At 35.1% G+C, this 15,903-nt stretch overlaps 1 protein-coding gene across 1 annotated transcript in view; it reads right to left on the reverse strand.

Moving 5' to 3' along the window:
• LOC137631764 (E3 ubiquitin-protein ligase MARCHF11-like) overlaps positions 1–15,903 on the reverse strand; it is a 232,257-nt gene that overhangs the window by 40,353 nt on the left and 176,001 nt on the right. The window contains exon 2 of the mRNA XM_068363707.1: positions 10,501–11,336. Within this exon, the coding sequence (XP_068219808.1) occupies positions 10,501–11,315 (815 nt within the window). The 5' untranslated portion in view covers positions 11,316–11,336. The remainder of the gene's footprint in view (positions 1–10,500; positions 11,337–15,903) is intronic.

Consider the following 15,903-nt stretch of genomic DNA (forward strand, 5'->3'; position numbering starts at 1 on the left):
ACACTGGACTCTACTGGCCACACCACTTCCGACGGAGAGATATGCATGGTAAGCCATGCATGCATACATACATACATACATACACACACACACACACATATATATATATATATATATATATATATATATATATATATATATATATATATATATATATATATATATATATATATATATATATATATATGAGCGGGGATTCTTTACCGTGGTGAAAAGGTTTGGGTATCGCCATGATCAGCAAAGCTATATACTAGTCAAGGAAACCTATACTAGGTTAGTTTGCTGTGAGCGATCAAGGAAAAGTCTCCCATCATTAAGAGTTCACAATTAGCCAGCGTGATGATGTGAACTGGCCAAAACCCAGACATGAATAAAGGATATGTCTGAGGTCTTTGTCCTGCCATGGACTAGATACGGCAGCAGTTGCTGTTGTAATGTACAAACACACACACACACACACACACACATATATATATATATATATATATATATATATATATATATATATATATATATATATATATATATATATATATGATATTTATTCACATTTAAGCGTTTTTTTTTTTACATAAATTCATGTCTTAAATACCTCTAAATATCGAATTCCCTCTGCCTCGGGATCCGAGACCCAAGGGTGAATTAACTTTATGATAATAGCTTCTGGTTGGTCGTGGATTCTAACAATTACCACTGAGACACGAAGAGATCACACAAAATTATGCAGTCCAAAATTCTTCTTTCATTCTCTTGAAACCGTTTAGGGTTGTGGTATGATCGCCAGACTCGGGTTCGAATCCTTCTCAAACTCGTTAGTTCCTTTGGTCGCTGCAACCTCACCATCCTTGTGAGCTGAGGTTGGTGGGTTTGGGGGAACCTATAGGTCTATCTGCTGAGTCATCAGCAGCCATTACCTGGCCCTCCTTGGTCCCAGCTTGGGTGAAGAGGGTGGCTTAGGCGCTAATCATACTTGTATAGGATCAGTCTCTAGGGCATTATCCTGCTCGATAGGGCAATGTCACTGTCCCATGCCCCTGCCATTCATGAGTGACATTTAAACCTTTAAATGATCTTTTCATTCATTCAAACTGAAAAGTTTACAAATGTACATTATATAAAAATGCGCCAAAAAAATATGGCAATTTACTAGCATCATCTAAAATCCTCGTACATCTATTCATAGTTATTGTTGATGCTGGTCATTTCGATGCATTTTTCATATGTACATGCAGACCCAATGAGAACATGTCTCTGCTCCAAAACTGAATAAAACACAGCACGCAGCAAATGTTTCTAAATGAACTCACTCTGTACTGGACATACGAAGTACCATGCATAAATCCATAAATTTGATCCATGCCATTCTCTTGTTTTTAAAATTCAGTTTCAGACTCAGTCATGTATTCATTTCCTTTTTCTCAAATTCTCAACCTACCATTGGGGGTTTTACGGGTAAATAATTACTTCTTGACCGGGTTTCAATTGGGTTTTGTTTAGTTTGAGATACCAATTAAGTTATTTGTCCGTCATAAAATCGGAGAAGAGCAAGGCACCGTGAAGCCATTTATTTTCAATACATTAATGGGACTGTAGGGTAATATATATTCACTTGAATAAGCTCTTGAATGTGTTGTTTTTCTTTCTCGAAATTTCTACCTATTAATCCTTTAAGGATCAATCGTTTAATACTCCACTTACATTACATAATTTACCGAGCTTTACCCAAGACATTTAACATACATCGAAAGTAGGCATCGAAATAAGATAGGATTGGTGTTAATCAGTCATCCTCAACTCAAGGAAGCCTTAGTTTAACTTTGTACTTCTTACATCAAGGTCTTCTCCCTTCTTACGTCTCTCGTGATCTTCACCTCTCTCCTACTACTTCCGCTTCTCACTCACTTCAGGGGCTTGTTAAGGTCATCCCTTGGAAAAGTGGGGGGAGGGGGATCTGGTTACCTAATATTAGTCTCCCACTAAGCTTTCCACTTTATGAAACAGTATCACTAGCTTAATTTATACAAACCCAATAAATTATCAACTGTATTTCATGTTTATAATGAATTACACATAAAAGTAGTTCAGTTAAAATAATGTTAAAAAAAAAGAAATAATGAATTTCTTTTTGTGCGCAAAATCTCTTCCTTCCTGTAAAAATAAAAAAGATATAATGTATTTTGTCAATATCCACACTGACAGAAAAGACAGTTCCCAAATAAATGCAATAAGAGTCGAGTTTGACTTATTGAGCTGGTTAATATCTTCCCTTTTAATGATTATAATAGAAGAGGTGTTTCTAATTGATATTGGATTATTAATACCTGTGATACAATTTGTGTTTTCCGGAGCATAATATGCAATTATAGAGAGAGAGAGAGAGAGAGAGAGAGAGAGAGAGAGAGAGAGAGAGAGAGAGAGAGAGAGAGATTACCTCATCAAAGTCCTCCGGTTTGCAATTATGACATGAAGGTATACATATTCAAGCAGCAATGATGAATTTCGTGCTATTTAATCCTCTTTTTTTATACCCTGTTCTGATCTGTGATCGTAACTTCTTATTATTGTGAATATAGTATCTTACTGGTGGTCCGCAAAACAATAAAACACCTTCATTGACGTCGAATTCATTGCCTGGTGAATCAGGCTCATAATTACCAACACCTAGTTCAAATACACTGGCTTTCCTTGTCCCTCTTCACAGCACAATTTAACACTTTCCTTATCTATTTCTCAACTATTCAAGGGTTCATTTTCCATGTCTAACAATTTTCCCATTTTCAGGGAGAAGACCCCCTCCATCTTGTCCCCAACATCAACTTGTGTTCTCTTTTTTCCAAGTCTTTTCATTGATTTAAGTTGAAATTTACATTTTCTGTATCGTTCTAACAGGTCTCTGAAAGAACATAATACACACATGGGTCCGCCATGCCAGAAGTAACAGCAATATTGAAGGTAAGAAATACGCTTTCGTTTCTAACAAAGTTCACTGTAGCATGGAAGGTATGAGTAAAAAAAAAAATTGCTAATTCATTTAAAAAGCACTTAAATAAGGCTGAACATTGGATGAAAAGAAGAAATATATTTTTTCTTTTGTTTTTTTATTAAAGAAATACAATTAAATTGTGTTACGTAGCGCATTGGAGCATCATTACTAATACCAATTTCAGTTTTTCACAACCGCCTCTCATTTTTATCTCTTTTAACCCCCAGACATACAAAGGATAATTAAATGTGTCATCAAAGCAGTAAACTGAAATATGTTATAAAAGAGGTTGTAATGCTAATTATCTTTTTATTCTAAAGTACAAGATGTGGTTATCCTCTGGAATGATCATACAATTGTTTTAAAATTAGCTATCAATGATAGAAACTCTGGTGGTACTAACATTACACAACATTCCAGGTTCCTGGACATTAAAATGGAGTCTTTTTAGGAATGGTTAGCATAAAAAAAATAAGGTAGATCAATACAGTCTCACCAAAATTATATATATATATATATATATATATATATATATATATACTATATATATATATATATATATATATATATATATATATATATATATATATATTTATATATTTGTGTGTGTGTGCGCGCACGCAAGTGTGTATGCATATATATTTATTGTTTATACATATAAGGAAAACGAGGCTATCTACGGCATATAACGCCCACCAAATTCGAAGTTGTTTAGTGAGATAATCCTCAATATATTATACTTTACTAAAATAATAAATGATGTTATGAGACAGCTTTGAAAATAACAACGACACCGTCAAGATCATTTCAAGTCAAGACGTTGTAAGTCTCATAAATTTTCGAGTCCAAAAGGATTATGGATTAACAATTATTGTAGTTTTCATATATAGCTTGAAGTTCGTAATTTTTTATTTCCATTATTTGACTCAATAACCAAAATAAAATGGAAAGCTGTAATTCACCGAGATAGGGAATGCTTCTTTGAAGATTTTCTTCTTTCATCAAAAGGAAAGCTTCTATCCTTCTCTTTGATTTTGTAGTCTTGGCTCTCACAAAGGCGAGAGCCACTCTTGGCACACTGCCTCTTTTCTTGCGCACCCTGATAACTCAGTTGCCTTCAGCCAAGCGGTGTTTTTGTGTGTTTCTCTGAAAGCTGATCCTAGTAAACAAATCACACATCGAGTAAACAAGCATAAACATTCATTAAGCAATAATGTGTAAATCTTCACATTAACTTTTAGAATGAAGACAATTAAAGCTGCATTTCAAATCCAATAAATTTTTTCAACAACATACAATAAACCATTTGCGTTGTTCCTGAAATAATAAACAGGCCATGTAATTTTACTTGAAAGCTTTTCTCATCTGGTTTTATTGAAATGCCCTTAGCTTGTTTTCTTTCCAAATGTTCACCACCTCCAAAGAATTGGCAAGGTTGGAAAACTATTTCATCTATATATTCTTTTCTAAATAATCTCGCGTTTTCTATATGTGTGTAGCCTATATATATATATATATATATATATATATATATATATATATATATATATGAGAGAGAGAGAGAGAGAGAGAGAGAGAGAGAGAGAGAGAGAGAGAGAGAGAGAGAGATCGCACGCGTCTGCTTATATATGTGTGCTATAAATAGCTATTATTAGGGGAGAGCTATTAGAAACAATTATTTCCAATTACTTCAAATTAATTATTCATATTGATGCCATGAACAATGCATCATCTGAGATTGGTTTATTTATGTATCCTGAATACAAAAAACAACATTATATACTCTAATAACTTTGGTTAACATAATTAAGATCAAGACTGCACAGGTAGGTTCAGGTTTTTTTTTTTGAGAACATCTGACATTAAGCCCTATCGGCAAACTATAAACAACTCCCCTGACGTAGGTATTGAAGAGGGACGGTGAAAACAATAAAGTAAAAGGAATATGTGCGTTAAAAAAAAAAGGGGGGGGGGGGGCGGGGCGTCTCAAGTCTAGCTAGAAGTATGCTGAAATTGCTTAATTGGATTTGAAATATAAAGTGGTCCACATGGAAGGAGGAAGATCAATTGTTTGAAGTGTGTGTTGAATGGATCTAAATACTGTTAATGAACTGAAACTAAGTTTTTTCCCTAGACTTTTTGAGCATCAAAACAAAGATTAATGAAATTGTGTTAATTTAACCGAGCTTTGTCAGGTGTATATTTACTAACTTTGTTGAGCGGTTTTGGTTCATGAGATATTTTGTCAGTATCATGTTATGCACAGCATTGAGGGTTTGTTTTTATTTTTGGTGGTTTCTTACATCTTCACTTTGGGTATAATTCAAGTAATGGAAAGTAAAAGATTATAAGTAGGAATATTTTACTCACTAAGCAAGTCTATTTACATCTAGAATATAGTGAACACATAACAGGATCAGATTCCCTATCATAAAACAAATCATGTGAATCAAACTTCCAAACATGTACGGTATTTAGCTTCTTCATAGTAATAAGAGATAGTATGAGTGTAGGCATTTATTTCAGGCATTGCTAACTTCATCTACGGTTTATCAGATAGCAAGTGGAATAAAGCAAAAATAGCTTCAATTATCCTTAAGCCATCCTGCTTTGGGACTTTCCCCAAGCTATTCCAAAAATGTATAAACTTGAAATGAAATAAATTTATTAAGAATCACACTCCGAATATTGATATCACATACGTTCAACGGAATATGACATATACTTTCTGGTTTAAGTATTGATATTGCGTTTGGCAGTACCAATACAAGGGATAAACAACAAGAATAATAACATGCGAGAGTTAAATAACTTAAATAAAAAAGAAAACCAGGCCAGTCAGTCTGGTCTAAAAAGATTGTTACATGACAATAAAACTATATTCAGCGTCAGAAACGCAGCAAAATATTTGACAGAACAAGGAAAACCAACCACATGAGACAATATAGCTTTAGTAATTAAGCTTCTTTCAATCACAATATGGATGTATAGTATTATACCTACCTACCTATCAGTCTATCTATCCATCATTCTATCTATCTATCTATTTATTTATCTATATATATATATATATATATATATTATATATATATATATATATATATATATATATATATATATATATATATATTAATCTGGAGTTTTCGCGCTTATCTGCCGTTATTAATCGACTCCAATAGAGAAATATGAAAATCCAAGAATATGTAACATACGATTCTTGGAAAAAAAAAAAAAAACGGATTAGCCATTACCCTAAACGGTGAATGCAAACCCCAAGTACACTCAGGAGAATCCAGAATTAGTATGAGTCTAATTAAAACGTAATTATGATAAGACCTTTTTATATTTCAAAATAACTTAGAAATCTGACATATAAATCTGCCGAGATGCATAGTGAATAAAGGACGATTCAGAAAACAAGCCAAAAACGATATTTAAGACTAACCCTTTTATTTCCGCCCTTAACATCATGAACTGAAAAATTAACTGTTCAACTCTAGCAATATATGCAAGAGAGAGAGAGAGAGAGAGAGAGAGAGAGAGAGAGAGAGAGAGAGAGAGAGAGAGAGAGAGAGAGAGAGAGAATTCAAATCAATTGCAATGCCCAATTTTTCCACAAATATTAATCAAACACGGATAACAAATTCGATACTACTTTTGAATTGTTATTATTTAATCTTTCATAAACTGTATAAGAATTTTACAGTGGCCATGGGCAATTCCACAATCCCACGCTACACTTTTATGTGAAGAGATATAGGAAATCTATTGACCAGGTTGATCATGTTAGCGTTAAAAAGACGGGAAGAACAAGCAAAAGCGCCATTAAAAATATGAATGATATTGAACAGAACGGAATGTCATGTAAGGGATTGTGGCCATATAATCCAGCTTTGGGGTCTGGTAGGTCATTCAGCGACATAATGGGAAATTATTATTATTGAAAGTTCCCGCAAGCGGGCACATATAAATTCACAAAACTTTGAATAACATTTGTACTCGTGCAATCTACTTTGAAAAGAGAGCAGAACTAATTTTTTTGAAATAATCTAATAGCCCACTATTACTATATCCATGATGCTTCTACAATAGTAACATCTGCGAGACTTAGCCTATTTTCCAAAGTTCATTAGGTCTACATTGTAATCGACAGTCGATACAGAAATAATCTTGAAAAAAAAAAAAAAATACTAAAAAAACAAAAAAAAAAAAAAAAAAAACAATCACAAATCTCAGGTCAAATATCTGTTATGATGTTTTCTACCTTGATTTGTAAATTGTAAAAAATACCGCTTTGCAAATAAAACAAAAAATACATTAGTGCTAACATGAATCATGAGATAAAACTAATGATGCTTCCCGAGCAGCTTCACAGAACCATTTTTCGTTAACTTGGTGGTGAATCAAAGGCGCCATGTTTACGTCAGTAGAAAGGATGGTGAAGCTCTTATTGGTAGTAATGCCACCTTATACGCTTACTGCTTTTAACTTATTTGCTTTTAAGTCGCCATTAATAAATGTATCTAATAATTCATTTGCTGTTCTCACTCGGATTTGATTCAATTTCGAACGTCTTCAGGTATGATTTAATTGTTTTTCACATTGGGGAATTCAAGCTAAATTAAGAGCTTCATAAACTTGCTCTCAGAAATTCTAATAACAGCTGCATCGACAAAAACAACAGCAGCAATCTCTTCTATATTATAAAGACCAAGTGTCTGGTATATATATATATATATATATATATATATATATATATATATATATATATATATATATATATATATATATATATATATATATATTATATACACACACACACACATATATATATATATATATATATATATATATATATATATATATATATATATATATATATATATATTCCGGGCACGCTCAGTTCCAGCCGTCCCTCAGGTAGGGGAGAGGAAGTAGTCATATCCTAGTGAGAAGGGAGTGCGTATGCTTGTATATCTAAATATTTAGCCGTCATTTTTGACAGGTCATGTACACTAGTAGGCTAATAATAATAATAATAATAATAATAATAATAATAATAAATGAAATGCAATTAGACTCTTTATAATTGACTGAAAGTATTACAAACAAACATAATCCTCGTAGCGAAAGATTGCCTTGAATAGACCCACCTATGTTTAAACTTAAGACAAACAAGACGATGTGTAAAAGCCTGATCACTAGCAAAGCGAAAATGTTTAGAAACTTGGCACAGATGTTTAGTTTATCTCAAAACATCTTTTCGACTGGCACAATTCAGGAAAGGCAGCGAAGAAGCTCTTTTCAATTCTGTAACGTTTTGTACATATTCATGAAAAGAAAGTGTGGAGAACGTTTTGTACATATTCGCAAAGAAAAAAAGTGTAGAGAACGTTTAGTACATATTCGCAAAAACAAAGTGTAGAGAACGTTTAATACATTTTCACAAGAAGAAAGTGTAGAGAACGTTTCGTACATGTTCACAAAAAAAGTGTAGAGAACGTTTTGTACATATTCACAAAAAGAAAGTGTGGAGAACGTTTTGTACATATTCGCAAAAATAGTGTAGAGAACGTTTTGTACATATTCACAAAAAGAAAGTGTGGAGAACGTTTTGTACATATTCGCAAAAATAGTGTAGAGAACGTTTTGTACATATTCACAAAAAGTGTGGAGAACGTTTTATACATATTCACAAGAAGTATAGAAACGTTTTGTACATATTCACACAAAAAAAAGTGTAGAGAACGTTTTGTACATATTCACAAACAGAAAGTGTAGAGAACGTTTTGTACATATTCATAAAAAGAAAGTGTAGAGAAAGACCTTTTAAAAAAAAGCATGAACAAGCAAACTTTCGGCAACAAGACCGTGTATTTGGTGATGCTGTAGACATGAAAAGACTTTTATCATAACAATTGTGTGCTTATACATATTCTCTTATAAGTGACGCTTCTCAGTGAATTATTCCAATTAAAATTTTATATCCAGAATAAAATCACAAATGATTACAATCTACTAATAATATCTAACATTTGGAAAAATTTTTTTCATAAAATTAAACCAAACTTTCCAGCTAGAACAAATATTGAAAATAACTGATGAATGTTCGGGAGTGTCATTAGAATTGTATAGTAATCAATGGAAATTTTTTCTACGAACCTTCAATGAAACATATGGTTTAACTGTGAAAAGTTTTAAATTAGATAAAAAAACACTGCCAACGTGGGACTTATAATCAAACTAATCTAAGTTGATGAAATTATTTCAATTTAGTTTTTTCCGACCCAGTTTCACCATTAAACATGGAATTCAAATACGGCCACAATTATTATTTTAGAGGCTGCTTTCGAGTCTTTATTGTTCCATTCATAGATGCTGCTTTTGAGTCTTTATTGTTCCATTCATAGAGGCTGCTTTCGAGTCTTTATTGTTCCATTCATAGAGGCTGCTTTCGAGTCTTTATTGTTCCATTCATAGAGGCTGCTTTCGAGTCTTTATTGTTCCATTCATAGAGGCTGCTTTCGAGTCTTTATTGTTCCATTCATAGAGGCTGCTTTCGAGTCTTTATTGTTCCATTCATAGAGGCTGCTTTCGAGTCTTTATTGCTCCATTCATATAGGTTGCTTTCGAGTCTTTATTGTTCCATTCATAGAGGCTGCTTTCGAGTCTTTATTGTTCCATTCATAGAGGCTGCTTTCAAGTCTTTATTGTTCCATTCATAGAGGCTGCTTTCGAGTCTTTATTGTTTCATTCATAGAGGCTGCTTTTGAATCTTTATTGCTTCATTCATAGAGGCTGCTTTCGAGTCTTTATTGTTCCATTCATAATCTCATTTAAGATTTCAAGGGACATAATTTTGAATCTGACATAGAGTCCCAAAACTCGTTAAAAACGACTAACTCTTAAGAAAAAGACGCCTGCACAAGATAAAGGGAAACCTAGCATAAATTACCTCAAAACTTCGAAAACTACCAAACCAGAAAAGGAAACAGACTCCAATGAATCATCGCAGTTGTAAACTAGCAGTTAGTTTCTAGGTCAGTCTTGAGATAACAGGATGGCGACAACTGTATATAAACGCCACTAAAAAGTTTTATCACACAAACAAAATACAGACCTTGAATCCCATGCAATTCTTTGGCGGCCAAGACTATCAAGTTCTTAAGTCTAGCCGTCAGAGTATTCTAAAATAATCCAAAAATGCTTTTGATTTTATTTAAGTTAATTTTCGCTAGTCTTATTTGTAATTCAATACCGAAATATTTTTATCCTCAATCATTATACGTAAAAACACTAACTACCAATGATCCATGAATATATATTCTAAGAAAAATGAGGATATGCTAATTCTGAAACCATTTTAATTGGTATATGTGTAACGAGGCACTCATTAATTAAGTACGATTATCTTTAATTCCCAACTGTAATGAGGATAATACATTTTCATGGATAAATCTGAAAGAAAAATTTATTTTTTCATAAAGTGAACAAAAAAAAACCTTCCAGTTTCCTACCTGTCGTTGTTGATGTCGTCATCGTCTTCGTCGTCTATCATGAAAGTAACTTTGGTATGGGGGTCAGCATGGGAGCGTGGATCAGGGCATATGGCCCCCGCTACGCCGACGCCGATATCACAGACATAGCTTTGGTGGTTGGCACTGACCGGGGGGGAGTCGCAATCTGGGATGTGAGAGTAGGCGTGAGGAGGAGCATTCGGGGTGACCACTACGACGACCTGGCTGCTGGGCCCCGGAGTAGGAGGCCCGCTGTTACTCCCCGGCTGGGATGGCGACAAGGGCGAGAACCCTGCAGGGTCGTGACTCAGGGGCCCCCCAGTACTGTGGTGTGAGTGATGATGGTGGTGATGATGGTGATGATGATGGTGGTGGTGATGAGGTGGGGAAGGAGACGAAGCGTTGGAGGATGAAGTGGTTGAGGACGAGCATGTGGTTTCGTGGTGGACGTGATGGGGTAAGGAGGTGGTTGTGGGATCGTGAGGGCCGCCGCTCCCGTCGCCCTCTCCTGCATCGCATTCGCATCCACTGTCCATACTCGACTGCGACCGCACCAACTTGGGGTTGTTGTTGTCCCCGTGCACAGGGACATGCAATGTGTCAAGGTGGGCTGCCCCCCGCACCCATGTGTCTGGTGGCCACGGCTGCCGCATTTCACCGGTGGCGCTCTGACCACCGGCAGCCGAGGACCACACGACGGATGTCGGGGGTCCACCGCCTCCTCCGCCGGGCTGCCGTTCGGGAGAACAGTCGCCTGGGGAGATAGAGTCGGCGCCTCCAAGCAGTGGCGCATCCTCGGAGTGACCCTCAGCCATTACGAAATAACACCATCACACCTGTAACGAAAAAACAAACATTGCAAATTAGGCAATTTAAACTAAAATTTCCAAATATGTACACACTAAATATAAACAAGTACGCATACACACACACACACACACACACACATATATATATATATATATATATATATATATATATATATATATATATATATATATATATATATATATATATATATATTCAGCTATTTCCTTTAGCTGAGTTAGATTCAGAGAACAACCAAAGCAACATTCACTGCTTGATTCTTCCTCTAACTGATGACTCATGGACGAAACCCGGTGCAGTGAACGTTTCGCACCATTAGTACCTTCATATAGCCAACTTATACATTAGGCTCATCAGTAGCATGACGAACTATGTCCACACTACACCATTCAACCCTGTCTTTACGGACTCTTTCATTCCCTGGATACAAGGATTCTTAATTTTTTTTTATGTCGTTCACAATATAACTGCAACTGTTTCTAGGCTTTCCTCTCCATATACCTCTTGCAAATTCTGAATATTGCAACCTTTTCACACGAGTTGGTTGACTGCAAATTACCTTACAGAGAGGTAATGTTCATAATCTTAAGTCTTCTCACTTACATATTGTCATCTATTCTTTCCCCATGACCGAACCACCTCAGAATAGCGATGATTCATCGTTTCACCTACATTGACCATTTCAGGAATACTTCCAGATATCTTATATTTTTCACCATATTAATTCTTCATACATACAAGTATTCTAAATAAATATCTCATCTCTACTTTTTTTTTTTTTTTTTTTTTTTTTTGCATTCAACATACACCCTTCACATAAAGGAGAGTATTTCTTCAATAATCCACCATCAATTCCCAATCTAGCTTCAGGGGGTAACTCGAGTCTCCTACCAATATTTTGCACCTACCCTGTTACCTTTTTGTTTCACCTATTCACCTCCTCTCTCTCATCTTACCATTACCCCTGAAATTTTCTCACAAACACTTTCATGAATAAAATTAAGATTCATCATACCAACAGTTTAATTTTGCCAATGCTCGAATAAACTATTGCCTTCCCTGGCATTGGGCAATATTCAGATTTTCGAGTCGTATATGATTGCTAAATGACGTGATGATGCTATTTAAGTACAAGATGTTGCAATTCTCCATCGAGAATCCCCCTTATCTTTTCCTCAGCATTTGTGCAATCTCACTAACATTCATAAATAACATCGGCAAAGATCATGTGAATATACAAATAGTTTTAAATAGTTTTTTTTTATCACGGTTCTTTATTCTAATGAAGGTCAATACGCGCTCATGGCTCGAACCGGGCGATTCGATGAAAATATCCAATGCTACATATAGTTTTTCTTTAATTCGATTATGTTATGTGATAGTCATTCGCATGTGCGCATACATGTTTGTAAGTATATTTCATGCCGTATTATGTTGAGATCTCACACATAGAGAAAAACCAATATTTTGAAGACACAGTTCAGCAAAAATTGTAGTATCAAGAGCACAGCAACGTTTACATCTGAAAACGTTCAGAGACCCATTTTTGCAAGTTTATTTCCAATTCAAGGTGACGTATTCTATTCCGATAACGTCTGATTTACTGGAATCCGTTTCTTAATGATCTATTTCCGCACAATGACTTACATTTTACAATTCCGTAATACGATGTGCTTACTCCTGAACTTAAAAAAATATGTAACCCTAAAAAGATTTCAAATTGTTACATAACAATTACAAGACAATTAGTTATGTGATTTTCAAACTTTATTCGTTCATCGATCCATCGTATTCTTTTCCTTCCTTGTGTTTGCAGCATAAGAGCTGATTGGGTGAAAATGTGGAGATACCCTAAGTGGTAAAAAGGTTAGCACAACAAAAAAGAATGGGTAGCATTAAGTTAGAGAAAAGAATGTAAAATCGAGGAGATATGAAGCAGATAGAAAGGAAAGCTTAGAAAGATGTTGTGAATGACATTGAAAAGGAAGGACCTTGATCGTATGGTATAAGGTAAATAGAAGCCAGAACTGGCTAATGTTGTGGAAGTATTTTGTACAGAGGTCTCATCCACTTTTCAGCAGTTAAAGGATGAGTTTATCAGTGACTTGTGTTGTTCACTAGAGATAACTCTTATAAATTGCGTGGGTCTAACAATCTCGCACAAAAGACTTCCCAAGATACCAGAAGTCTCATACCTCCTTGCGCCACCTCTTTCAAGGGGAAAACGTTGTATGATGAGGTGAAATGTAAAGAGTGTGTGTGTGTATATATATATATATATATATATATATATATATATATATATATATATATATATATATATGTGTGTGTGTGTGTGTGTATATGTGTGTGTGTGTGTGTATATATGTGTGTGTGTGTGTGTGTGTATTTATGAGCCATAAAAGACCGTCATTCTCTCAACCAGGCTTAATTGCAACCATTTATGCAATTCGTGATTGTATGTTATTCCAGTGAAATGACAAAGACTTTTGATATGATTGACGACTCTTTAGATATTAAAAAGTTGATCAGCATGTTTTTTTTTCTGTTTTAAGTTTTAATCAAGATATATCGACAGCGACTTCCCACTGAACTATACCAAGTTCAATTCCCTCTCCGGCCTTGACACATTTTTACTTCCACGCGACCTTACTACACCTGTGATGTAGAGGTAGAGATGCGCATAGGTCTGCTTATTTGAGTCATTAAAGGATTACTCTGCTTAACCTAGTATCACATGAGTGAACTGTGAAGAGGGAGGGGGGGGGGGCACTCAGCCTATACATGACCTACATTACTTGCGTGATCTTTCTTACACTCAGCTGCTCATGGCGACTTTTATACCTTCTCTCCAGGTTATACGATCTCATTACGTTTTGCCTATCCATCTGTACCTCGTCTTCATTCCGCTTAATAATTGTTTTCCAACAATTTTACGACGCCAATGATCTTGCACAGCCGCAGTAATCAGTACCGCAAGAGGCTTGACAAGCATAAGTGGCGCACTCTGCCCTTATGATGAAATGAGATAAAGAGAACATAGCGTACTTAAAGTGGGCCCTCTATGCTTGGAGTGCCATTGCCTTGGCTCTGTCAACATTCTCCATCGAGGCGACTTCTCTACTCGACAACTTCTTGGAAGAGAAATGGAATGGGGCAACTTTTCAAGTTGCAGTTCCTGTCCATGGCAAATGAAATCAGCCGATACGATCGAGGATTTCCGATTGGTGGACATTCTATCCCCATAGCATCTTCATCTTTATTGGTCACAAAAAGGGATTAAGGGAATCTCAGATCACTTTTAGTGGATCCTAGCTGCTCCTCCTATAACCCCTATACCAGTTATGGGTAATCTGCTTCCCGTCTCTCTCTCTCTCTCTCTCTCTCTCTCTCTCTCTCTCTCTCTCTCTCTCTCTCTCTCTCTCTCTCTCAGCTGGCATTCAGTGACCGCGTTCGGCTCTAAACAGCAAATTAGGTATCTAGTGGTCAGTCGACCGGGCAGGGAATATGTCGAGATATGTAGAGACCTATAGGTATTGTATAGATATAGGAGTTACTTCGTTTCGTAAGCGAAGAAATCAGTAGAAAATTCTGAGCAGTGAACTAACATTCTTGGTTATAGTTCCTAATAATGACACAAACAAGGGGGAATATTGCACTGTGCATATTTTCTTCCGATTTTTATAACTTTGTTCTTGCTTTTTATTCACAAAAGAATCATTAGTATAAAGTTTAACTACGCCAACGAATTCACATTCTTAACTTTACATAGTCAGCTGGTCCGAACAGTTTGTTTATATATCTTATCTACAGTATTTGTGTACGTAAAGTAATTAGATAATATACACATCACTTGCAATTTCCCTATGTAACTCCAACTTTCTTTATATTGTATACACATGGAAATTCTCAAGGATATATAATTACTAAATTATTTGGTATTTTGGAAATAATGTTCGATATAAACACCTAGTTAGGGATGGGAGATCAAGAGGGAGGCAGCGAACTAAAGGGCGAGTTAAGGTGAACGATGATTTGGAGAGAAGAGGTTTGGTGGAAGAGGATGCCTTTGATAGAAGCCATTGGAGAGGGCGCATTCGGCAACCGGCCCCTTAATGTAAGGATACCAGTAGGAAAGTTCGATATAAACAATGTTTACATTTACGACAGTACAACTTTTGTTATACATTTCTTAAAAACTAAGAGGAATAGGTTACGTTAGAAAAAATAAAACATTTTCAAATTTGTTCTTAGTACTGATGATAAACTTTAGAGAAATCTTAATATTCAAATTTTTGTTTTAAACATGTAATATTAATTACAACCAATTACAGATTACATAATCCCTTTTTTTCGCAGGACCTAAATAAGAAATACCATAAACCCAGCATTCCAAACCAACAAAAAAGGTGGGTTCTGAACTTCTTTTCAGTTTTAATTACGATTTAATTTCACATAGCTTTTCATAAGGCGTTCAATACCATAGTAAGAATATAACATATACAAATACGCATAAAAAAGTGATACTCTAAAAATACAGTAGTTGTGTATTTAGGAGATTCATAATAGAATTAA

The sequence above is a fragment of the Palaemon carinicauda genome, chromosome 40 (genome assembly GCF_036898095.1).
Source record: "Palaemon carinicauda isolate YSFRI2023 chromosome 40, ASM3689809v2, whole genome shotgun sequence".
Classification (NCBI taxonomy): domain Eukaryota; kingdom Metazoa; phylum Arthropoda; class Malacostraca; order Decapoda; family Palaemonidae; genus Palaemon; species Palaemon carinicauda.